We start from the raw sequence: 26,349 nt of genomic DNA, 5'->3' as shown, positions 1-26,349 counted from the left end.
ATTCAACTTACAATTTTTTTTACGAAGAAGTGCTTTTCTGTCTTCGATTATCGAATGGAAGTCTATTTGATACATAATTTATTGGGATTCCGTGGTTCAAGGACAATACTTTAGATACAATATTCAGGTCTTCATGACCTCTTGAGTTAAGACTACTTTGAGCCAACAACTGCTTTAATTCCGCGTCAGGACTAAATCTATTTCCCGGCACAAAGCGATTTGTAAAAGCTGGTGCTTCAAATGTATTAAACCTATTGTAATTTGGACTATTTACTCCGAAATTTCCAACTCCACTTTCGTGTCGAAAAACACGATTCCCTTGCTTTTGTCTAAATTGGTCTTCGGTCGGCCTTACTTGATTCGAAAGCTGTATATATGGAGCTTGTTGGAAGCTCTGAATGGGATTCGGATGCAAAAAACTGCTTATTCCCTGAGGAAGGTGATTTTCTTGCAATGGAAATTGATCTGGATGCTGCCTACGTAAATTAAGGAGGAAGTCTACTGCTTCTTTATTAGGCAGTTGCTGATGAGCTGCTAATGTACTAGATTGGTCGAAAGCTAAGCTTGGTTGAATTGAAACTTGTGATTTTTGTGGACGATGAGCACTATTTTGATTTAAAATACTTTGTGGGATATTCTTATGCACCGAGAAATTATTATTAACTTGAGTAGAGGGAAGCTTTTGTTGCTCTGTGAATTGTTGTATTTTTAATTGTTCTTGTTCGATTAATGATTGGTGTCTAAGTGCTTCTTTTTGTTGTAAAAGAAATTGTTGATTTCTTAGTAACTCCTCTTGTTGCCGCTGCTGTATTTGTAAAAATCTAAGCTGTTCCTCCAGGATTCTTTGCTTCTGTTCTAGCTGTTTCTGTAATGTTAATTGCTGATTTATGAATTCTGTTGACGGCACATTTGGAAAACTTTCGATAGGCAGCTTCTGAGTGTACACATTCGATGTTGGCGATACTTTTAAAATTTCTTGATTATTTGTTTGTTGATAAATCGGTATAACCTTTTTTGGAACGCCTTGTGCATCTTGATGTACGGTAAATGCTGCAACTAAAGGAGCTTGAAAAACTTGAACATCTTTTTTGTCGACATCTTCAATGTTTTCCCCGTCGTCGTTATGGGTTGGTTTTGGGGTCGTAGTAGTCGTTGTCGTTGTAGTCGTGGTTGTGCTTGTGGAACTTTTTTGGTTTGAAGTAGCATACTTATTATGCACAATATCATTTTTCGATTTCGTTGTGCTTTGTATACTCCGAACTTGTTGTAAATTAATGCCACTTTCCCTCGTCTGAAAAATTTCTTTAAATGTTGCTTGTGTGGGAAGAGTAGCTGTTACATAATTTTCAACATTTCCAACTGTTGTGCCTAAAATTGATATATTATCGTCTATTAATGTCGGGCTCGTATTGGACGTATTGGCGAATGCTGCTTGTCCGTTAACAACAAAAGAATGAATCTGTATATTCTCTTTGTTAGTGTCACTAACTGTAACATCTTCGCCAGTATTTAAAACATCGGAGTCCAATGGAGAAGTCGCATCTGTCGGATCTATGTCGGTAAAGCTTTCACTCTCTTCCAGATCAGTAAGCGCTTTTAATAATGCTTTCCGAATGTAAGGATCCAGCCGAACTGAGGGCGATGGATCTACAGTATTTGATTTGTCGTTATTATCATCTGTACTAGTTGTCTCTTGGGTGGCACCAAGAGATAACAAGGCAAAGAAAATAATTCCCAGCACCTGAAAAGAAAGGAAAATTCTTGGTAAGTAATCAGAATCATTAGAAATAACTACGTCAGTAGGCTTATTGGACAAACTAGGTGGACAGCTGATGACATCAAACGAGTCGTAGGGAGCTGCTGAATTCAGGCAGCGCAAGGCCGTGGCGTGCGGAACTCCTTACTGAACATCGAACATCGGTGGTTGAAGACGATGCTGATGATGAAATGTACTATATTTTCAATTTTTTTTTGTATTTAATATGAATAAACTCAAGCTCAAATCATTTATGCAGAGTGGTTATTATTGTAGGTAGGAATACACTTTCTGATTGTTACTTGCTGAATGTGTAATACTAATGATATAGTGGTGAAAATTAATAATAATAATACTGTATCAATAAGCTGCTCTAAGATTAATTTATATTGGAACGAGTCAGTACTTAGGTACCTATGTATCTATATCTACGAAATGTCGGTTGACTTATATTCATGTAAGTAGGTACTTTCACGATTCCACGATCATGTTTAGTTGACTTTAATAAATTCTCTCGTGTAATGTGGAACAATGATCACGAGGTTCTTGCCATGCAGTTGCGCAACAGTTTCGTCTTCCTCTGCAGATTCTAATGGACTAAGAGCCAGCGCGTGCCAGACCTTCGTTATTTTATAAAAGCTGAAAATTTCTCCGCGTTAACACAGGGAAGAACGATCAACGACTCTGAAGTATATATAAGGCTTTGGGGGATAATAGGCAATTAAATACAGGTGTAAAAAATCTTACGTCCAAGTATAAAGTCTAATTTTTTATATTCTTTTCACGTCACGACAAGTGTCTGGAAATGCATGACGTGATATTTAAAAAGTACTATTCCGAAGAAAATATAAAAAAATTAGGCTTTATACTTTGACCTAAGATTTTTTACACCTTTATTACCTGTTATCTCCCAAAGCCACCATGATCCAAACTTCATAGACGCTAATCATTCCTCCCCGCAATACACAGAGAAACTTTCAGCTTTTGTAAAATAATGAAGGTCTGGCAAGCGCTGGCTATCTCTCTCTCTAAAGTTCTACACGATTGTTTGAAGTAGTTCATTTAACAAGTAAATTTTTCATCTAAGTAGGTAGGTATTTAAAAAAAGATATCCGCCTCCTATTCGGGAGGTGGGGGGCACCTCTTAACTTTGAACGTGAACAAAACATCCTGACGAATGTCTGCCTGAGAGTTCTCCATAATGTTCTTTCTCAAAGGTGTTTGAACTCCGCCAATCCGCACTTGGCTATAGCAGCGTGGTCAAACCCTTCTCATACTGAGAGGAGACCCGTGCTCTGTGGTGAGCGGGCTATGGGTTGATCATGATGATCATAGAACATTATAATAATTACAATTTTCGGTACCTAAGTAATTCCAATATTCTGGAAGGTCTCAGTGATATATTTTACTACCACCGAGCTTGTAATGTTGTAGCCTAGTCATATTTTACGCTCGGGTGAAAATGTATCGATTACAAACAAACAAGCTAAAATTATAATACCTACCTACATCTTTATAATATTATTATACTTAGACTAGTATAGTCTTCGCCCGGGTTGTTGTTAGCAGACAGACAGCTGTCTGCTAGCTTTTCACGGCCCAACAGTTTAACCAATTTTGACAAAATTAGCTACAGAGTTATCTAACATCCCGGTTAAGGACATGGGCTACTTTTCATCCCGGAAAATTAAAGAGTTCCCACGGGATTTTTAACAACCTAAATCCAAGCGGACGAAGTCGCGGGCATCATCTAGTATCTAATATAGACAACGTTCTACTAATTAATTAAAATTAAAATTTAATTGATTCAATTAATTTGAATTTTAATTGAAACAAATCGATTAAGTATTATGGCAATGTTATTATGCCACTAATTTCTTAATGATCCCACGCGTATTAAACACTAGGGCTAACAAAAATATTATGTCTTTCCAGATTACCATCGTGTTTCCACATCGCATTGTTGTTCATGAGAAAGATTTTGTATCTATCATCATTATAATAATATACCTAGTGCCTACTAGAGTATAACTTATTGGGTAGCTGTATAGCTACTGATAGTTTTCAACTGTACCTTACTAGGAAGATATGTGGTATGAATAAATGAATATTAAAGATGGGCGTTATTGGCTATTTACGGCAACGGTTAATCAACAGTTACTTAGTTTCAATACCAATATTGTTAACCGTTGCCGAATATCGGTATCAGAGTTGTGTTTCAACTAATTTAATATGCGCAACGCGCAGCGGTTTCCGTAGTAGTAACTAAGCTAGCTGCCGTATCAATACCGTCTGTATAGCTAGCGCGCGCATATTCACTAAAATAAAACCAATTTTACTTTCATGAATATTGTGAAGTAATCACAACCTTAAGTTCATAGCAGTAAAGTTTAATTTGATCATTGACATAGGTCAAACTATAGTGGACGCCTGCACGAATAGTTTGCCACAGTCCAGTTAACCAAAAACATTTCATAAAGATTGATAAACCAAAGAGGACCTTATCTCTATTACTCTAAGGCTAACTGTATTTAGAATGATAGATCAAAGTGTAATGGACAAGTACTTGTACAGTTAAGCCTTAGCGTAATAGAGATAAGGTCGGCTTTGGTTTACCAAGTTCTTAGTTACTAAGCCGGTAGCCAATAACCGCTCCTTCTCAGCTTTCAGTGAAAGAAAGAAAGAGAAGGCATAATTATTGCGTTTCTAGTTACCCAAAAACCAAACAATGCATTGTCGGTTGCCAGTTGGCAGTGTTGCGTTGTCAGGTGGTTCGTCATAGATGATAACTGAAAACCGTTGCTAGCTACGACAATAACGCTATGGTACGCTATAGGCACGGCAGCGGTTTTCAGTTAAGTTAAGCTATAGCGGACACATGTCTAATGAATATACTTTTATTGTACACCACAAAATTAGAACAGAAAAACACATACAAGGCAAAACAAAAATATAGGCAGGTATAAGTCTCGCAAATTGCTATTGCGCTGGAACCATGTCTCATTAACATCACCCTGACGTCAGCCGAAATAAAAATATACCATCGGCAAAAAAAAATTTTTTTAGAATAATTATAATAATTTATAAACCTAACAGTAATAGTAAAACACAAATTGCGAAAGTGCGAACCGATTGTACGGCGAGAATAATAATATAGTATGACTCAATAAATACCAACGCATGTACAGATCGCGCGGCGAGAGTTTGGCTTTGACCTTCGGGTGGAGGGGATTACTGCGCATGGGTACTGTCACGCACACAATACTTTTCCTTTTTTATGTACCAGGTTGGATATTTGAGTGGGTCAAAATTCATGTACAGTGGTAATAATGCTAGAAAATAATACGAAATAGATAAACTTCTTCATTTATTAAAACTATTGATAGTTATTTTACTTATATAAAATGTTTATTTCCTTTTAAAGTTTACAGAGACAGCGATGAAAATTCTAAATAATTGTTTTTTAATAAAATTATTTATTCCAAGATACATGTAAAATTGGTACATACAAACAAAAGAAAACTTAAAATAATTATTAAATACAAAAGTTAACATTAAAAAAAAGTCTTAGCAGCAGTGCTATTCAGATTCTGAATCAGTTAAAGGTTTAACGCCTTCTATGAAATCACCGCATGGTCCAGTGGTGCTGCCGCGACACGAAATTGTGCAACGTCTTTTGCTTGTTGAGGGTCCGGGTTCAGGGCTTCCTCGGTTGCAGTTGTCATCATCATCATCTTCATAACCATCATCAGAATCATCGTCTTCGGAATTATCATCGACGCGAATTATAAATTGCTCGGTAAGTAAATCAACTACATGGTCACTCTTGACGTACTCTTCTTCTATATCTTTTACCTTTTTACATATTTTTCCCCATTCCTGGGCACCCATTAAGGATACTTTTTCTTTGATAAGTTTGGTACATTCTTGTAAATTCCATTTAACATTTTTGCTAGCTACATATTGTTTAATAGTAGCCCATGCCATTTCTATGGGGTTGAGGTCTGGATGGTAAGGCGGTAATCTCAATATGCTATGGTTTGCTTCTGCTAAAATTTGATCTATTGAAAAAGTTTTAAATCTTTCTTTATTAGCTTTTATCAAGTTGTACAATTGTGGCTTGAGCATTGTTGAATCATATTGTATGCCTTTATCAGTTAGCCAATTCTGCATATCGGCTTTTTTGGTATTGGAGGACGGTGCTAAATCCCATTGTTTATTGTGGTATGAAGCGTTGTCGACAACCACTACAGAATTGGGTGGTAGGTTGGGAATTAATTGTGTCCTAAGCCATTTTTCATAATTCTCGTAATTCATGTTGTCGTGATAGTCCCCTGTTTTGGTGCCGGCTTTAAAAGTTAATAAAGCATTTGGTATAAACCCAGCTTCAGATCCTGCGTGGACTATCACGACTCGTTGTCCTTTAGAAATGGGTTTTTTTAGTCCTTCCGTAGGGCCATCGCTCCAGGCTTTGGTTGTTGAGTGCGATGAATCTACGTAGGATTCATCTGTGTAAACAATGGGTCTTCCTTCTTGTCGATATTTTCTTATTTTACTTAAATATTCAATGCGTTGTAATCGGATATTCGATGTTTCTATTAGTAATTTACGGTTGTTTTCTGTTTTTTTCCAGCGAAATCCTAACTCCTTTATAATTACACGAAGACTTGTTTCTGACCCTTTAAAGTTTATATCTTCCTCAAGTTTCTTTTTTAGTTTCCCAATGGTGGGAAGTTCATTATTCGTCTTGTGAAAATTGTGTATACATCTTTTTATAATACCTTGGTCAAAATTATCAATATTCGTAACTGGTTTAGCTCTGGGACGTTTTTTTTCCAGGTGTTCTGAAAGTAATTAGCAAATCGGAACTCTTGGCTTGATTTGCGATATTTTTTACAGTTCCAATTGAAGTCTTAGTGGCCTCCGATGTCCGTTTTTGAATTTTAGCTAATTTACTGACTACACAATTTAATTTAGAAACAGTTTCCGTTTTCATTACCTGCATAGTCTGTATAGTTTGGTTATTCTCCGACTGACTGAGTAAAGAAGCAACTTCCTCAATCTGACTTCGAATTTGCTTCAATGAATCGACACATTCGTCAGCTTCTTTCTTTAAAAAGCAATTCACGTCATATATCATTTTCCGTGCTTGCCTTTTTAAAACAATGTTTTTTTTACGCATTTTCAAATCACTTTTTAATATTTAACAAAAAAAACTTAACTGACAAACTTAAACAAACAAACTCAACAAATAATAACAATCGACAACAATAAACAATTAACGAAAATAGCAATTCACTTGTGAACGTGATTGTACAACACGAGTGCGCGGTACGTCGTATCGATGCGAGAGGCAGGGAACGACTGGAGCAGTGGAGCGCCAATCAGAGCACCGCGTGCGCCTACACACCCGCCCCGCACCCCACTAATTGCCCGTTGATACCCAATTTCTGATTTCTGCGCAATAACGGTCAAAGCCAAACTCTCGCCGCGCGTACTATAGCCATTTATAATCATTATCTACAATTAGGTCCGTACTCCTTAGTTAATTGTGGTCATCTTCACACTTTCACCTCCTTAAATTTGATAACAAGTTACATAAATGCTTATACGATAATGAGCTTTTATGGCGCATTAACGTATAAGCGACTATAATTCCTCCTACATGAATACGATATTGATATATATACCTATGTAGAATTAAGTTATTTCTGTTATTTAGTTCTAATTTTTTTACGTAAAGATTAAATACTTACCTACTTAGCTTTCATTTTATGAAGTTGTCTAAAAATACCAGATCCTTTCAAAATTGTCTGCGAAGCAGTGAGAGTCAACGAACGAATATTATTAAGATAGACATGCAGGTAACAGGTAAGAAACTGCACTTTACAAGTACCCGGTGTCGGTCGTGCCAATTGAAACCATTCAGTTGACCGCAGGCCACGTTTCTCGATTGTTCTCACTGATATACGAAATCTTGCTCAATGCTCATTATGCGTGTCATCAAATTCAAAAATAAATTTGTCTTTTTAAATAACAATAAAAAATATCTATTATTTAAAGTGGCACTATTCACACATCTGTGGTGGCACTTATCACAATATTTCTTACTAGCTGATGCCCCCGACTTCGTCCGCGTGGAATTAGGTTTTTTAAAAATCCCGTGGGAACTCTTTGATTATCCGGGATGAAAAGTAGCCTATGTCACTCTCCACTATCCAGGTCTTTATCTTTACCCATGCAAATCACGTCAATCCGTTGCACCGTTGCGACGTGATTGAAGGACAAACCAACAAACAAACACACTTTCGCATTTATAATAAGGGTACTGATTATTTCGTAAACAGTGGTTTTTTTTGTGTGACGGGGTAGGTATACCAAATTTTTTAGGCTCTCGCCATTCATGTTCAGGATTTTTTTTCAAATGATAGATATGACCTAGTAGGCATGAAGTATGTCCATGTGTAGCGGTATCAGGTTGCTACAACCACAACTGTGCTCAACTCTGCAGCCCATAAGGTTTATTTTTAAAATGGCTATGATACGCACACATACGGACAGGCGGACTGAGCGAAACAGTAAGGGTTCCTAGTTTCTTTCACTGTAGAGTTATCACGAAACCTTACGAAACCCTCAAAAGATTACGGCAACGGGCAATTATTAAATCTCATCTAAGTAGAGCACTTTAACAAATCACACTAATTCAGAAATGTGTTGAGTTTTTACAGATTTTGAGATAATTATGTAAAAATAAAATATTTAGATTGACGTGACATTCAGAACAATACCCCTCAAGGCGGTTTCATATTCATGTTACTAAACGTAGTGATTTACTCTGCGTGTTAGTAGGTGGATTTGCTAAAATGAGGCTGACATCGACACTGTCATATAATTAATAATGTATAAATCATGTATACATATAAATACATACAATGGGTTGGTAAGTTCTTGGTAAGTTACATAAGAAGGCATTGTCAACAAAGAAACATTTCTCTTTTATTTATAAAGGTGAACACTGATTACTTCGGTTCAAAAAGTATATCAATTAGCAATCAGACAGTAGACATATCAATCAATTTTGTCTCTATCTGTACCTTCATAAAGATTTATACCTACATAGGTATTTTTATTAGAATTACCTTTACTTAGGTAGGAACATTTATTTACCTTGAAGTTATCAATGTGTTATTGCCTATACAAGCCTATAAAAATGGTAAGTATTGCTTTCGGTTTAAACATTGGTTTCCGCCGTCAATTTTATGATATCGCAATATTAGTAGGTAGGCACCATCTCTTACGTAGGGATTGTTATAAGCTTTTTATATCTATTCTTAACAGTTCTAATCAAGTAAGTTTTACGTTTATAGCAGACGCCGCCGGCCGGCGCAACCATACGTACGTACTTACTACCTACTACCTAGATATTCATATTGTATCGAAGAGACATCTATAAATCAAATTGCTGCACCAAATCAACTGTCAGTTTAGTCTTACTTATCTTTGCATAACTAAGTACCTTGAAAATTATTCTAACCAGTGTTAGATACCTACCTCTTATTAGCTTGGCTTTGATCGCGGCAGAGATCAATAGTTATATTCACGCAATCGATTAACCTTTACAAACGATACTGAATTAAACTGACAACTTATATTATACTATACCCATATCATACTAATAGAGAGAGAACAGTCGTTCAGCTCTCTAAATACCTACCAATAGATATCAATCCGCACATGACCAGCGTGGTAGACTATGGCCAAAACCCTTCTCACTCTGAGAGGAGACTCGTGCTCTGTAGTGAGCCAGCGATGGGTTGATTATGATGATGATTAGATATTGCGGGTTGCGAACAAAGGCCAGTCAGCCAATAAAAATTTAGACATTGTCATTAACTCTATACTAAGGAAATAAATTACTTAACTTATATTGTAGGTACCCAACTTTGACCACACATAAGAGAAAGTGTTAAATATTTTCCATAATAGCATGGCATTTTATGGGCAATAAAACAAAAATATGATGTTCCTCAATAAGCGGTGGTTTACCGAATTGATTGATTCATCATAATTAATTAAATATGTAGGTATGTTTTTACGAAAACCTTATACTTACTGTATTATAGTACCTACTACTTATGCGCTCAAACACTGACTATACTTACTTTAATTAATAGCCCCTAGATCGTTGGTTTATGGAATCCATAATATAATTTAATATTATAAAATAGGTATAATATATAGGTTTAGATGTAGATACGTTACTATAAACATTTAATATAATATGTAATATCTTGGATTGCACAACTATTTTATATGGATGAAGAAAAAGATTGTTTGTTGTTCGAGAGTTGTAGACGTGATCGAAAGCCTTTCCTTCAACGGTTTGAGGTTTCCTTATATTGCTTATCGGCCATTTGGATCTAAGCTTTAAACACGCCCTCCATACACAGTTTTGGATCATTAAGGTAAGTTTATTCTAATGTATTGTGGTTCCGTACCCGAAGGCTGCCTATGGGACCCTAGCTACTACTTGTGCTACTACTAAGCCTCCGCTGTCCTTGTTTATTTTATTAAATTCTATTTTAATTTCACTAAATACTAAATATATATAAGAGGCTCTAATTTAGAGCCACAAATTATATCATCAGATTTTCTCTACACATAAGCACAATAAGTATGTCTAGAATTTAATAAGTATTTTTTTTATTAGTCACCAACAACTTCCATACATGAAAGACCATAAAACATTTAAATACACTAACCGTACGACGGTTGTCAACAATTACAGGTGAAAAAGAATACTGATAAACTAACATGCACTAACTTAAGGTTATTTATATTAATACAATAAGTAATAATAAGGTTAAGTATTAACTAGGGTATCCGATTATTCTTGGACGTTGATATAAAGACCGAGACTAATGGTTTAATGTGTTTTCTGACACTAAAAGGGAAAGTTAACACTTATTATTATTACAAAATAAAAATAAATACTTACATACTAAAGTTTGGGCGAGAAGTAGATAGGTACCTAAGTATCGAAATCGTTTGATATGAATAATACGTATTACTTATTATTAAAAGACCCTAAGCCTCTCTTATCGAGAGTTACATTTTCGTTCCGTTTGCCGTGGAGACCCTAGGGCCATGAAGTCTTAGTGCTAAAAAAATTACGAGATATTTCACCGCGATTGCCTCGTCTGACGACAGAAGGGCTGGCTCATTTTCGGCACAACGGATCAGCCTATCTGTCCAGCGCGGAAATGTAGCCATTATTCTTGGCACCATTCCACGCGGGCATGATTTGTATTATAGTATAGTAATTAGATAAGGCTAGCTTTAAGTTTTATTGTAATATTCTCATTAAAACAAAAAAGACCCTTGCTAATATTTAAATACTGTTTATGCCTACATGAGTTGTAAACATAATATTTTCATACACCATCACATAAGCGGCGATAGCCTAGTGGTTAAGTCGGATGGGGAAAATATCGTGAGCAAACTTGCATGCCTGAGAGTTCTTCATAATGTTCTCAAAAGTATGTGAAGTCTGGCAATCTGCACTTGGCCAGCGTATAGTAGACTATGAAGAAACCCCTTTTCATTCTGAGAGGAGATCCGTGCTCAGTTGAGCCGGGCGGCGATCGGTTGACGATGGCAATGACAGATTTCAAACAGGCATTCATTTGAAGTATGTAAGCAATAACTTAGATGTAAGAATAGAATTACTAGTAAGGGCCTAGTCTAAGTAGATATGTCTTGCTAATTACAACTAAGCCTCCCGTAGATACCGATTTCCATTTAAGTTAGAATTGTTCTATATATTTTCATTCAGACCCGAGGACTAATTAGACCAAGATTACAGTGGGGGACCCTGAATCGTAATCAGATGTAACACAATAAAAATATTGCATATTTCCCTCGTAAGAACACAATGCTGGTCTCTCTTATGAGATATCGCGCTCGTGTGCCAGGTAATAACCTGGTATACTTGTTGAAGCGTATCTAAATTTAATGAGCCTCTATTATGAACATTGCCCAATTTGTTTAACTACGTGATTATGATGAAACTTCAGAAAATATAATGAAGGAGGATTACTTACTTGCACTCATTTTCTCAAAAAAAATTGATCTCTACGAGTATGATATAATTCCTACATACTGTAAACCTAACCAACCTAAATACTATTAAGACGACTCTACTTTAAAGTTGTACCCTACTTTTTACTAGAAGCTATTATACTGATCGCCATTAATTTGATCTGTAGTTTCAGCGTCCGTTCAGTAGTTTCAGCTTGAAACGTGCACAAACAGATGGAAATTAAAAAAAACTTTCTGCTGCTCTATATCAATAATAATCCAATTAAAATGTTCGAAGTACATATTATATTGTTTCATGCACTTACAGAAATAGTTCAGTTGCAGTATGACTTAAAAGCTTGCAAAAAATGATTTTAAAGTTTGAACAGATGAAATCACTTGTGAAAACTACTTAAAAACTGAAATATTTTGCTAGGTGCCTATAATCAATGCAGTGCCGAATAAAAGGTATGGTACTCGATAGGTCGAGATGGCAATCGCGGTATGGTGCAGGTGTGCAAGCGACGCGCACGCCCCGCACACCTGCACGTCATCCGCGCTATCACCGCATCGAGTTAGTGCGGGTGCTTTGAGGGTGTGCGGGGCGTCCCCAACCCGATTGCCATCCCAACCTGTCGCGTACTATGGGTATGGTGTCAGTTGTCATTATGAGATGATCCCCATGATTACACAATTTTGTGACGTTCTTTCAAAAAGTAACACGTTTGCAAGTAGGTATTATTTACCGACAACGTTAACAAATATAGTACGTATTGAGGGAAAGTAGGGCCGCCTGTTCTCACTCAGCACACGGACATTTCGTAAGCACGGAATATGTTGTAGAATAAAACATTAAAGATGCGAAAACTCCAGCTATGCTTCTAATTCTGACGTAAAGGCAAAACATAGACGTAAGTAGGCTAAAAGCTCTGACGGACTTACCCACTTATACTAACTATATCTATCTACTCATATTTTCAAGTTAGGTAAATACCTTAGACGAGATCTATGGCTCGGGCAAAGAAAGTCGACCACTTTTCTACAGTTAGCACCACGATTTTTCGGGATGACAATCCAACTGTTGGCTAACTTAACTAAGGACAGAGGATTATTAGGATAAACAGCCGACGCAAAGTGATACATTAGTAGGGTACCACCTGGTAGAGCTTTATGGAGTTTTAACCCAAACAGAGGTGTGGCAATTTTTGCATAGGGACCCGATGCAAAATTGCCACAATAGAGATTAAGACTTCCGCATCCTAATCGGGGGTTCGATCCCATGCACGCAACTCTAACTTTTGGGAGCTATGTGCCTTTCAAGTACTTAATTAAAATATCATTTGCTTTAAAGGTGAAGGGAAACATCGTGTGGAAACCTGCAATCCTGAGAATTTTCCATAATGTTCTCAAAGGTGTGTGAAGTCTGCCAATCCGCACTTGGCCAGCGTGGTAGACTATGCCAAAACTCTCCTTATTGTAAGAGGAGACCCGTGCTCTGTAGTGAGACGGCGACGGTAGCTTGATCATGATGATATAAAAAATGTTATATGATGGTGTTATTGATATGATGATGTAAAAGTATAATGAAAAATAAATTTCGAATTAGAACCCCGTCCAAAACCTTTATGTTGTTAATTACACGCGAATACTCCTAGTGAGCATTCACCCTAATACAACTGTTACGATTTACGAGTAAAAGAATGAATTCCAAACTGAATCTTTCCATAACATCTTATGTAATTTGAACTGTAGAGCGCAGTTAGAATCTGATGTGTTTAATTGCTTGAACGTCTGTTGTTAAACCTCTCATAAATCTCAAGCCTATCGTCACGAAAATTACGTTTTATAAATTCAATGCATATTAAAGTGCTTGATAACAATCTTAAGAGAAATATAAGTTTTGATAATCAATTTAGAGTTTCTGGACCTGATTGACTGTTGCCGATGGTAAACTTAAAACTATTCTCTGGTAAGGAGGGTGTGTGGCGGTAATTTTTTTTTTAGATAGTTAGTTAAAGATATTTTATACTCTTCATGGAAAGATTAAGGATTAAGATAGCTATTTCCAGTTTCTACCTACATTTATGTTGCATAATAAACTTTTACTTCGCTCTTTGAATCCTACACAATTTATGTATAATCTCTTCCTCTAATAATATCAAATTGTGACCTTTGATACCTTTAAACTTACTTATTCTAAAATTTTAAGTGATATAGTAGGTAAAAAAAAACTTCGAATTAATTAAATGCATGTACGATTCATCAGCGTAATTGACGTAAATAGTACAGGTATAACGAGTAAAATTTAACTCCTCACACGCCATTTTAACTTTTTGTGTCAAAATTCATGTCAAAATTACGATTTTAGTCCCTATTTCAAACGTGAACTGTACTTTTGACATGACGCGCGTGAAGAGTCATTTTGTACGGACTATAAATAAGTTTTATGGTTTTAATAAGTTTCATAATAAAATGTCAATGATTAAAAAAACTTGAAACCATGTAGCACCTCCTTCCTAATTCCATGCTTGAAACTATGTATTAGGTAAAAGTTTACGTAAAAAAATAGGTAGGTAGAAAAACTGTTGATTAATAAGATTGACACTACTATATAATACAATGAGCTTTTTCATTTTTGCGATTGTTTGAATGTATGTCATATTAATGTATAAGTAAGTAATATTTCACTGCGTGTTTACAAGATAATCTTACGATTTGTATGTCAAGATATTAGCTGCCGCCTACTTACTTCAAATCATCATCATCATGATTAACCTAAAACTGGTTCACTACAGAGCACGGGTCTTATCTCAGTATGAGAAGGGTATGGCCATAGCGCACCACGGTGGCTAAGTGCGGATTGACAGACTTCACACACCTTTGAGAACATTACGGAGAACTCTCAGGCATTCAGGTTTCCTCACGATGTTTTCTATTTCATTTCTTAAAACGCACATGATTCCAAAAAGTTAGAGGTGTGTGCCCGGGATCGAACCTCCGACCTCCCCAATAAGAGGCGGACGTCGTAACCACTAGGCTATCACAGCTATTACTTTGAAATAAAAAAAACTATAAAATTACATTTAATATTCCGATGGTGCATTTTTTGCGCTCGTATACAGCTCGTATACAAATACAATACACGGTAGGAAACTAATACTATCCTTAATCCTAATGATATTTAATAGGTATTTTATTGTAACTATCATCAATATACTCGATTTTACGACACTAAAGATAAATGTTAATTTTTTTTACTAAATTCTCCAGAAAGTGTTAGTATGCATAAAAGCTGGTATGTAAAAATATGAATGGGTTACCCACCCTTTAACGAAACTCGAGGGCTTCTAAGCAAAAAAACTACATATTTTTAACTCTTTTTAAATTCTTTATTAGATCAGGCATGTATGGAGCTTTTGACTAAAGACGGTGAACCACTTAAAGGTATTCTAAAACGCTTTTAAGTTCTCCGTATTAACATAATTAAATTCAAGTTACAGTAGGTTTTCTCCTTAAGTCGTAAGTTAAAGGTTATATCATCGTTTATATCATTCAAATCTGTTTTATTACTTTTAGGAAAAGTATTAATTATGCAAGTTATAGTTTAGTATTGTCGTGTGAACTGAGAATCATCTGAATTAAAAATATTATGTTTCTGAAAGCTTTCACTGTCCCACGACGATGAATCCGACACTAATGCATTTTGTAATGGCGATAGTTAACCTAAGTGATATGTAAATCACTTTAGAAATAACCGCTTTTGTTTTATGAGAAACAAGATGTATTTTTTAACGTTATAATTGTTATCTAAGTATTATACTTCTGTTTTAATGAATACACAGGATTCTAGCGTTTAGGTACTCTTTTTATTGCCTCAGTCACAGCATCAGGTCCAGGTTGAATATTTTATATTTAACTTTAAACTTAGTTATCAAGTATAGCTGGAGTTCACCTACTTAGGTATATTTAAAAAAATCAGCTTTTATATTCTTAGATCCTTCCATTCAGAAGCTACGAATTAAAACTCCTATCACCCCTTTTATTATTTTTGGGATTAAAAAAGAGTTTAGTCTTGTTATTAAATAAAATCTGATAGCCTATAGTGGATCGGTGATTACCTAGTGTTAAAACTTCAGCCTCCAAGTCGGGGGTCCAGAATTCGATCCCACGCACTCACCTCTAACTTTTTGGAGTTCAGTAAGTGTATTTTAAACACGTCCAAGGAAAATATCGTGAGGAAACCTGTATGCCTGAGATTTCTCCATAATGTTCTCAAAGGTGTGTGCGGAAGTCTGTCAATTTACACTTGGCCACCGAGGTGGAATACAGCCTAAGCCCTTGTCATTCTGAGAGAAGACCTGTGCTCAGTAGTGGGCCAGCGATGGATTGCGATGATGATGATTAATAAACAGAATTTGATTGATAGCCAGTTAAACGAAGGTCTATGATTATAAAGATGGATATTTGTAAAAAACAGTCTTAAATCGGTCCTTATCGTGCTAAACTCGTATGTATACCAAAACTTCTACAGTGACTTACACGCAGTTTGGAATCAGCTTAACATATTATTCAGTAATCTGTGGTGACATGCAACTTGCAGTGACACTGACAGTGTACAAAACACAATGCATATTAGTCTGGAATTTCCTTTCGCGGATGTTATGATTACTACTTGTCTCATAATAATCACAATAGACGGTAATTTAATACTGTCGTCTGAACTTATACCGGAGCTTGTTGTAGCTACCAAACACAAACACAAATTTAGGTCACACGCAAGGTGTATTTAAAATATATTATAACGTTCTTATTAGCTTATGCTCTCGACTTCGTCCGAGGGGACTAAACAAATTTCAAACCCTTATTTTACCCCCTTAGGGGTTGAATTTTCAAAAATCCATTCTTAGCGGATGTCTACATCATAATAGCTATCTGCATGCCAAATTTCAGCCCGATCCGTCCATAGTTTGAGCTGTGCGTTGATAGATCTCTCAGTCAGTCAGTCAGTAGGTTTTATATATTTAGATTTATATATTTAGATTTTATAAAGTAAAAAAAAATATGAATATTAAACGCTACGTAAAAGAAATAAAAGTTTAAATTAATTTGACTCTCTAGAAAATATTTTCTAGAGAGCATAGGTTACAGATGCGAGGTGGCGACATGTCATACTGGTTTCGTTGCATAATACATACGGATCATCAAACCCATAGTGTGTTTTAATTTATCCATATTTCTTTCTCACGTGTTTCGTAACAGCAGGATCTTCTAATCGCATTTATATGTAAAAACTTAATGCTAAGCAATAATCTTAGTAACTGACTTCTTTTGCGTAAGTAGGTAGGGTTATACCTCAGGTATCTACTTAATTAATTTGTAGTTAACATCGCTGTCGTTGTTAGGTCGTAGATAGATATACTTATCCATACTAATATTATAAATGCGATTTAGTATCACAGTAGTCAAAAACACATTTTAATTTTTTTTTTAAATCACACAATCACAAATGCATGGTTTTCAGATTTTCCACTTATGTCTGCTATAAGACCTACCTAAGTATCTACCGAATTTCACGACACTGCCAAAGACACGACAGACAGACAGACAACGAAGTGATCCTATAAGGGTACCTTTTGAGGTACGGTACCCTAAAAATATAACAAATCTAGTTAAGATATTATAAAACCTGTTACCAGGTTTGGTCCATACTAATAGCTATTATAACAGTGTGTGTGTCTGTCTTACCTTTTCAGGCCCAATCCGTTTAACGGATTTTTACCGAAAGTGGGTACAAACAGGCTAATTTTTGATATTTTTTATTTCGTAAAATCAAAGAGCACCATGTAGATTTTTAAAAACCTAAATTCACCCGGATGTAGTCGCGGGCATCATCTAATAATACATATTATTTAACTTAATGCTTAAAATAAAATAATAAAAAACTTTTAAATCGCTAAAAACGTCTGAACTCTGAAGTTAAACGCAACCTTTTTACGGAGCTTTTACGAGTATTAGGTACGCGACAGGTCGAGCTGGCAATCGGGGAGGGAACGCCCCGCACACCCAAACAGCCCCCGCGCTTACCCATTCTGGGACGTCCGTCCCTCCACCTCATACCCCGATTGTCATCTCGACCTGTCGCGGACTATAGGTACACGATACCTAAACTTACTGCCTAATTCCGGCTTCACGCGGATGGACTTACGAGTGCGGCCTATCTACATATCCTACAGACCAAATAACGTGAAATTTTCTAAATTCTGCATTGGAATCCGCTAAAAAGTTTAAGAAATTTAAAGAAATCTACTTATACAGACAAACACAGAACACAGATACCGATTTTGTTTTATGCTATAGGACAGAATATGACTAACGGAAATAGTAAGTATAATAGAGTTGCGCAAGCAAGCATCCATCAAAATGAAGTGAAATCAAAATTCTTTTTTACATGATATAATTTGTGCTAAAGCAGTCAACTAACGTCTGAGTGTTGCGAATCGAGGTATGAATCCTTAATAACTGCGACTTCTTACAACTTATACTTAATTGTGAAGGAACAGATCGCATCAAGCATGCAGATTGCGTCATACGGGGAAAGTGCATTCATGATTTTGTATTTATAAGATAAGACGGACATATTACGTAGTAAAGATGGTATTTATCTGTTGTCGCTCTTTCAGTAGGTATCTTTAGTATCTTTATAATTTATAAAGCGACTTATTCAAAACTATACTACTAATTATACTAAAAATCACGATAAAACTAAGACGAAAAACAATAATTTTATTTTTTTACAGTTAAACTCTATTAACGAATGAAGTACTTATATACCTACCTTCTAGTGAAAAATCTTAACTGATAACAAAAAAATTAACGGCCAACAACCGTTTGATTTGAAATCCAAAAGAGCGTACTCATAGGTTCAAATCCCATCCATTGCATTCGTTGGAATCGCATTGCTTGTTCTATTTCTAACACAAGTTTCAGGCAGTCAGAATGGAAACGATAGTAGATAGTCATAATTAAAATGATTCTTACTCTCTGGAATTAATTATGTAAAGGATTGTTATGATAGAATTTAATATCTACGCATAGTAAACAAACACTGGTACTAACCGGGCGTGTCATGATGGCCTATCACTGCACAACTTTCAACAAGACGACAACTTCCACAGCACACAAGTGGCTTTCTCGCTACACCGAGGAGCACTGAGCGGACCCTCACCATCTCTCCAATATCCCCTATGTGTTAATATGATACCTGACACATGTTTACAAAATTCACTGAATCCCGGTGATTGTTTTAATATTGCGTACTCTATACTTTATTGACATTTCTCAGTCGAAACAGTGAATTTTACTGCACGGTTAATTTTAATAGCTCACGATCTTGACAAGAACAGGGATACTTTGCATCCTAGAGGCCGATAAGCCGGAAAAATTTCCACTTAGTCCTACGAAAAAATATGAAAAAAAAACATAAATAATAGTAGTAAGTACTTAGTTAATTCATTGTCATCAAGGTCTGCAATCTACGCGGCCAAAATTCCACGGCGCGTACCTATAAAATGATTTGCCTCCTTGTTTCTGATCGCTAGAATATGAAACACCCTTCCGTCATCAGTTTTCCCCTCCACTTTTAATATAGATACCTTCAAGTCAAGAGTGAACAAGCAGCTTCTAGGCTCTATCTTAGGTTGCATCATCACTTGCCAGCAGGTCTGATTACATCCAAGCACTAGTATACTAAATGAAAAAAAAGTACTACTTATAAATAGCGCTACATAGATAATGTAGAGCATACCTAAGTAAAGCGTTGGCTATATTTTTTTTAATAAAAAGAAAAGCTGACTTGACTGACTAATGTATTAACAGCTTAAACCACTGGAGGGATCGGGCTGAAATTTGGCATGCAAATAGTTATTATGACGTAAACATCTGCTAAGAAAGGATTTTTGAAAATTCACCCCTAACTGGGTTAAAATAGGGGTTTAAATTTGTGAAGTCCACGCGGACGAAGTCGCTAGCATAAGCTAGACAAAAATAAGTACCTAAATATCCCAGAAATGCAGGTAAGGGCTGAAATAAGTGCTTCAGATTTTGAAACGAGGATGCACAAAAATACAACTACCAATTATTCTAGTTTAAGCATTATCATCATTATCATGATCAACCTGTCATTGGCCCAGCACGGGTCTTCTCTTAGCATGAACTAGGTTTTAGGCCATAATCTGCCACGCTGACCCAGTGCAGAGTGGCAGACTTCTCATGCTTTTGAGAATATTATGGAGAACTCTTAGGCATGCAGGTATCCTCACGATGTTTTTCGTCACCTTTAAAGCAACTCCTTCCGACCGGACCTTCCGAACAGAATGCTGTCACCGCTGAAACATCAATACTTACAAATAATATCGACGATGATGGAGTTTTCACTTAGTCGTAACCAGCGGCACTTATGCCACCTACTCGTGTGCTTATGTGCTGGACATGGACACGCAATTTTGTCAATATCTTTAGGCACGCCTTCGTAACGTAATCGTGTGCGACTTCATGTTTTAAATCACGCAAAAACGTACACATAATAGGCTGACAACAAGCGTCATACTGTGCCTTTACTGTGCTTAGTAAAGAACTTTAATTAAGTATAGTCAGTACAAAATTACTCCGCACGCGCCATTTTAACTCTATGGGTCAACTGTCATGTCAAAAATATGGTTTACCTTTAAAATAGGGACTGAAATCGTACTTCTGAGATGAAATTTGACTCAACAAGTTAAAATGGTGCATGAAAAGTTAAATTTTACGCGTTAAACAGTGTGTGACAGAAAATAATACAGTACATCGACCTTTTGAAAGAGGTAGCGGTTTTTTAGAGCACTGTCTCGTTGAGACTGGCAAAAGTCACATAGGTATGAGTGACAGAGACAACGCTCTACAAGGCTGAAATGTCATTCTAAATTTTAATTATTTTCTGCCGCATACTGTACTTATATTTTCTTTTATACGTCTGATTTAATTTTGACACGCAAGAATTCTTTATCATTAATAAAATAATTAACCTAACTACCTCACACCAATGCTACCTAACTATTGCTAAAAATAATGATAAGTAAGTAAGTAAATACAGTGAAAGTAGTAGATGTAGTGAAATATTTAGTAATTTTTTTTCATGTTCTTACTTTGAAAGTCTTAAAAGTTCTTCTAAGTTTGAAAGTTCTTTCCAAGATGTAATTTTGTCTGTGTTATGTGACCTGCCTTAATACATTTAGAAATACTGGGTGTCAGCTTTCAGCAGGAAATACTTCTTCAACCTAAATACACTCAATTTGTATTACTAGACGTTTGTCATTTAATGTAACATGCTCAACGAGCGATGACTTTAATTTAGTAAATTGCACAAAGCGAATTATATCCGAGTTGTTCGTGTAATTTTTAGGGTTCCGCACCCGAAGGGTGCCAACGAGATCATATTAAGAGTAAGCCTCCGCTGTCCGTCCGTATGACTGTGTGTCAGCGGGCTGTATCCCATGAACATAATAGGTAGAGAGTTGATATTTTCTCAATGCTGATAGCGGCGAAAGAAACAAACATAGATATAATAAATAATAAAATTTCCAAAACGGTCGCCATGCAAATTAAAAAATGAAAAAGAATAGCTTTTACGATGGTACAGAACCCTTTGTGTGCGAGTCCGACCGATACTTGACCGGTTTTTAATTTCCTATTGAGCATGCCTATTAATTTTGCATCTTCAGTTTTTTTTAATTTATTTATGTACGTGTATTAATTCCTTTTGCGAATTTAAAATAAGTATAAAAAAATCAGGTAACGAAAACTCCCTTGTAAAAGACATCAACGCGTTCGCATCTCGTAGTATGTTAATAAAAAACATACATGAGACACAAGTCTCTGATACTGTTTCTTTTCATAAAATTAATTGTTTACTTTGATTTTGGGTTTCTGTTTATCGTGAAGTCAGCATTTTTAAAGAGAGAGAGACTTTGTGTTGTCTAAAAATAAAATGATGTCACATGTACATACACTTGTTACAAAAAGGCAATCAATGCCTAAAATGTATTGTATCGATAAGATGACAAGATTTTTCTCATTTCTATTCAAGTAAAAATAAAGGTTTGATTACACCGATGGAAGATGAATGAACATGTAGCTTATTATAGTGGGAGGTCAAACACCGACCGGTCTGCACTTCTCCTAACCGTGGACTTTCTATTACGACACTATGTCCGTCTTCTCCAAACTCACACGTAAACCACATAGATCCAAAGCAAATATTTCCCCATGGTGTGTGTTTGATTCCATTTTTAAACAGTTAGATAGCTTATAGGAAACGCATATTACACGTAAGTAGAAACGCCTTTGAAATATTTTTGAACATTTCAAGAACTTTGAATTATTACAATATGTATGACAAAGAAATAATAATTTTTCAAGTAGATACTGTTTTTAAGTGTCTCCATAACAAGATTTTTTAATACATCTTTATTGAATAAGCAAAAGCAATCAAATAGATTATAATGATCAAAGTTAATGTATTATGTTACTGTTGAATTAATTATTGTTCCTGTTGACGCCTTGTCAGGCTTCAAGCTCGGCAGATTGGGTTAACTGGGGTCATTCAAAGTATTGAGAGAAGTATAATCAAAAGGTATTATGTAAATTTCTTTGAGATATTCTTTGTTCTACTCAGCAGCAATTAAATATTTGTGTAAGTACTTACCTAAGGAATTTTAACTAAAGACAGCTACAAACGTAACAAATACATAGAAGGTCGTATTACCGCCATCCATATAACTGGTAGATGGTATGACTTTAGTTGCACTTTAAGACCTTCCTGGCACAGTGGTGAGTACTGTGGTATTATTAGGTCCCGGGTTCGATTTCCAGCAGGAGTTTGGAATTTTATAATTTCTAAATCTGGTCTGTTCTGGTGGGAGGCTTCAACCGTGGCTAATTACCACCCTACCAGAAAAGCCGTGCCACCAAGCGATTAAGCGTAAGCAACGCGTAAAAACCAAAGGGGTATGGGTTTAATAGAAACTGCTATAACCCTTCTAAGTTGGCGCGTTTCCATCTTAGACTCCACCATCACTTACCACCAGTTGAGATTGCAGTCAAGGACTAACTTGTATCTAAGTAAAAAAAAATTTTTTGGGAAATGCACAAAAAAATCTGAAAGGATTTTATTTTTATATGAAAATCTTTGTTGAAACCAAAGATCGTATTTTACTCTTACGGAGATACGACTACGAAGGAAGGAAAGATATGGAAGGATCTGGGACACACCTAATTATTATTCCAGGGACATCCTTACCAACAAGTACACGGGGTCACGAACCACATCAATGAGTATTGCAATATTCGACGCTAAGAAAAATAGTATTAATATTATTTCACATTTTATAGACGCCATGTACTTCCGATTTCATGTTTTACGCCTTCATATCGAAGCTGTACAAAGTCTGTTTTTATTTTATGATTGAACTTCATCTCATGCGTGAATTATGTAATCATAAGTAGCAGGTAACAATGTGCGACAAGCACGCCAAATCGTTGAAATTAAAAACCGATGCCGCTCCTTCGAGTGATGTGTGTTTTTACCGCTTTATGGCTGTTTCGTCATGATGAGGCTTTCTCCTCGCGTCATTTACATATACTTACGCACATTTTCTGTTTGTTTAAAAAATTTCACTAACAATAACTTACGCGACGTCGTTAGTAAGTACAGTGTGTACCTATGTACCTATCATCGTCATCAATCATCATGATCAACCCATAGCCGGCTCACCATCGATGTGGCTCACTACAGAGCACGGATCTCCCCTCAGGATTTGGTCATAGCCCACTACGCTTGCCAAGTGTGGAACGGCAGACTAATTAAACGCATCTATAGTTACAGATATATGTAACTATAGATGCGTTTCTAGCGTCGTTATTTATACCACAGAATACATATACTCACTTTTTGTAGTCTTCGTTAAACTTCGTAAAAAGTTTTAGTAGTCGTGGGTAGGGTATGGAGTCCTGCAATAAAATTATTTCAATACTGATATTTGTGGGACGGAGAAATTTTCGTCCTGCGGAATCCAGGTATTTGGGGAGTGTACCCTACGTGGTGGAGTTAAAACCACTCTCTATTGACTAGGTGCTCGTTTGTCATCAGAGTGATAGCTAGTTATCTAGGTACTTATGGGACTCCTGTGTGATTCATTAATGGAATAGATACTAGGAACTTATTTTGTAGAATATACAATTTCTCATACACTATAATAAAATTCATCTCTTATTGCAGTACATAGTTATACCTTCTTGATTGCAAGATACGCTTCAATTATTTTTTATGGTTTATTGTCTTATTAATTTTTTTTTTCGTACATGTGTGTGAAACGTTATGAGATGTCCAAAATTATTCTGCGATTGCCAGTTGAATGGGTCGAAGTGGAAATTTTATCTAATCAAGTTACGATTGCAGTTTCTTATGATTGCGAAGTAAAATCATAAATAACATTAAGAACCTCACACTTTCAGAGCAATATAGGCTCGTATACGTTGAATAAAAATGTGCTTATAACATACCTACCTAATATTCCACAGCTTTTTCACATTAATAGTACAGGTTTTGGTGGTTCTCTATGCATACATCACAACTCGGTTTCTATTTTGCAAATATAAATATTAAATAAGTAAGTACATAAGAAAACAGAAAACTAGTTCTTCATATAGGTATATTTTTAATCTGAACATTTTACATAAGTACAATCTATAGTAGATACATAGAGTTATAAAAAAAATCACTAAATTATTGATAGAAATAACAAACTCATAAATAGGTGGTTGGAATTCAAAGTCTGCCTTGCAATGTCGCGGAATTTCTTTTCAGTACATTTTTTAAACAATTTTTTACATGATTTAAATACAAGGATACGACTATTTTAGCTCATTTAAGTAAGTTACGATTAGTTTAGATGCAAAAAGTTCGTGCTGATTCTACAAGCGTCACTGTCGCCAAGCGTTATGTTTGCCCAGGCTTTGCACCGGGCGGCGGGATGAGATTGGGACCCGAATGCAGCGACCGAACGGTTGCGCAAGGCGGCAATGCAGTCGGTGGGGACTGCACAGCGCGGACCCAGCAACAGCGGAATGCGTTACACAACCGTATCACAGTGACAACCGCGGTTCAAGGCCGACTTTACTTTTGAAATAAGGTAAATTGATGCGTTTTGAAATTTTTTAACTTAACTAGCTTATGCTCGCGACTTCGTCCGCGTGGACTACACAAATTTACCCCTATTTCACCCTCTTAGGGGTTGAATTTTCAACAATCCTTTCTTAGCGGATGCCTACGTCATAATAGCTACGAGTATCTGCATGCCAAATTTCAGCCTGTAGTTTCGTCTAGTAGTTTGAGCTGTGCGACAGATTTTTATTTATTTTTATGCATCATCATTTGAATTATCGTGCAAAATGTCGAAGAAATACGACTGTAATACGGAACCCTCAGTGCGCGAGTCGGACTCGCACTTGGCCGGTTTTAACTAGTTGAACATTTATGACCTCCACTTCCAAAGTTTCTACGGCTCTAGGTGCTCGTTCCTTTTTTAGAATAAAATCCATGTGTTTCTAACTCTCTACTCTCATCTTCCACGTGACTAACAAATACTTACCGTAAGATGTGTTTTCTGAAAAAAACGGATATGGAACATTATTTTACCTCAATTCCACCCGTGCAAAGCCAGGGCGGGATAGCTAGTAAGAATTAAAGAGCTTAAGTCCCGCAACAGTCTGCAAATGATGACCGATAGAAGACCGATAGACGTCTACTGCTGGATATTGGTCACTTGTAAGGGCTTCCACACGCCACTGTCTTGCGCTGCCTAAATCCAGCGGCTCCCTGCGACTAGTTTGAAGGCGTCAGTTCACCTAGTGGGGGGCTCTTACAACGCTGCGCTTTCGGATGCGGGATCACCAAATAGCATCTTCTCAACTCCAACACGTCTATCGGCTTTTCGAACTATATGTCCTGCCCATTGCTACTTCAGCTTTAACACAAGATTTTGACGCCTTCCTTGGCGCAGTGGTAAGGGCTGTGGTTTTATAAGTGGGAGGTCCCCGGTTCGATTCTCGGCAGGGGCAATTTGGGAATTTATAATTTCTAAATTTTGTATGGTCTACCATAGGGGAGGCTTCGGCCGTGGCTAGTTACCGCCATACTGACAAAACCGTGCCGCCAAGCAATTTAGCGCTCCGATACGATGCCGCGCAGAAACCGATATCACTTATCACCGGACGAGATTGTAGTCAAGGCCTAACTTCGGAATAAAAAAGATTATCTTACCCGCACCGGGTTAGCGTGGGGGGCTGTGCGGCTGTGCGGGGTATTCCCTCCCCGATTACCATTTCAATCTGTCGCGTATACACATGTTCATTTTCATGATGTACTTATAAGTAAGTAAAGAATTTTAAAATATGTCGTACCCGTAACAGTCGCAGTTTAT

General features: G+C 36.4%; 2 protein-coding genes across 2 annotated transcripts; both read right to left on the bottom strand.

The window, feature by feature from the left end:
- On the bottom strand, nucleotides 1–19,096 carry LOC117986942 (putative uncharacterized protein DDB_G0268364). The gene is made up of 2 exons (XM_034973899.2): nucleotides 18,953–19,096; nucleotides 1–1,741 (listed from the first exon to the last, which is right to left on the bottom strand). The coding sequence occupies exons 1-2, from the start codon at nucleotides 18,962–18,964 to the stop codon at nucleotides 20–22; spliced, it is 1,734 nt and encodes a 577-aa protein (XP_034829790.1). The 5' UTR covers nucleotides 18,965–19,096; the 3' UTR covers nucleotides 1–19.
- Nucleotides 4,955–11,869, bottom strand: LOC138403127 (uncharacterized). The gene is made up of 2 exons (XM_069502363.1): nucleotides 11,860–11,869; nucleotides 4,955–6,600 (listed from the first exon to the last, which is right to left on the bottom strand). Exons 1-2 carry the CDS (start codon nucleotides 11,867–11,869, stop codon nucleotides 5,336–5,338), a joined length of 1,275 nt encoding a protein of 424 aa, XP_069358464.1. The 3' UTR covers nucleotides 4,955–5,335.
- Nucleotides 19,097–26,349: the final 7,253 nt, after the last annotated feature.

This window comes from Maniola hyperantus, chromosome 12 (assembly GCF_902806685.2).
Source record: "Maniola hyperantus chromosome 12, iAphHyp1.2, whole genome shotgun sequence".
In the NCBI taxonomy this organism is placed as follows: domain Eukaryota; kingdom Metazoa; phylum Arthropoda; class Insecta; order Lepidoptera; family Nymphalidae; genus Maniola; species Maniola hyperantus.
This window is presented reverse-complemented; position numbering and strand designations above follow the sequence as displayed.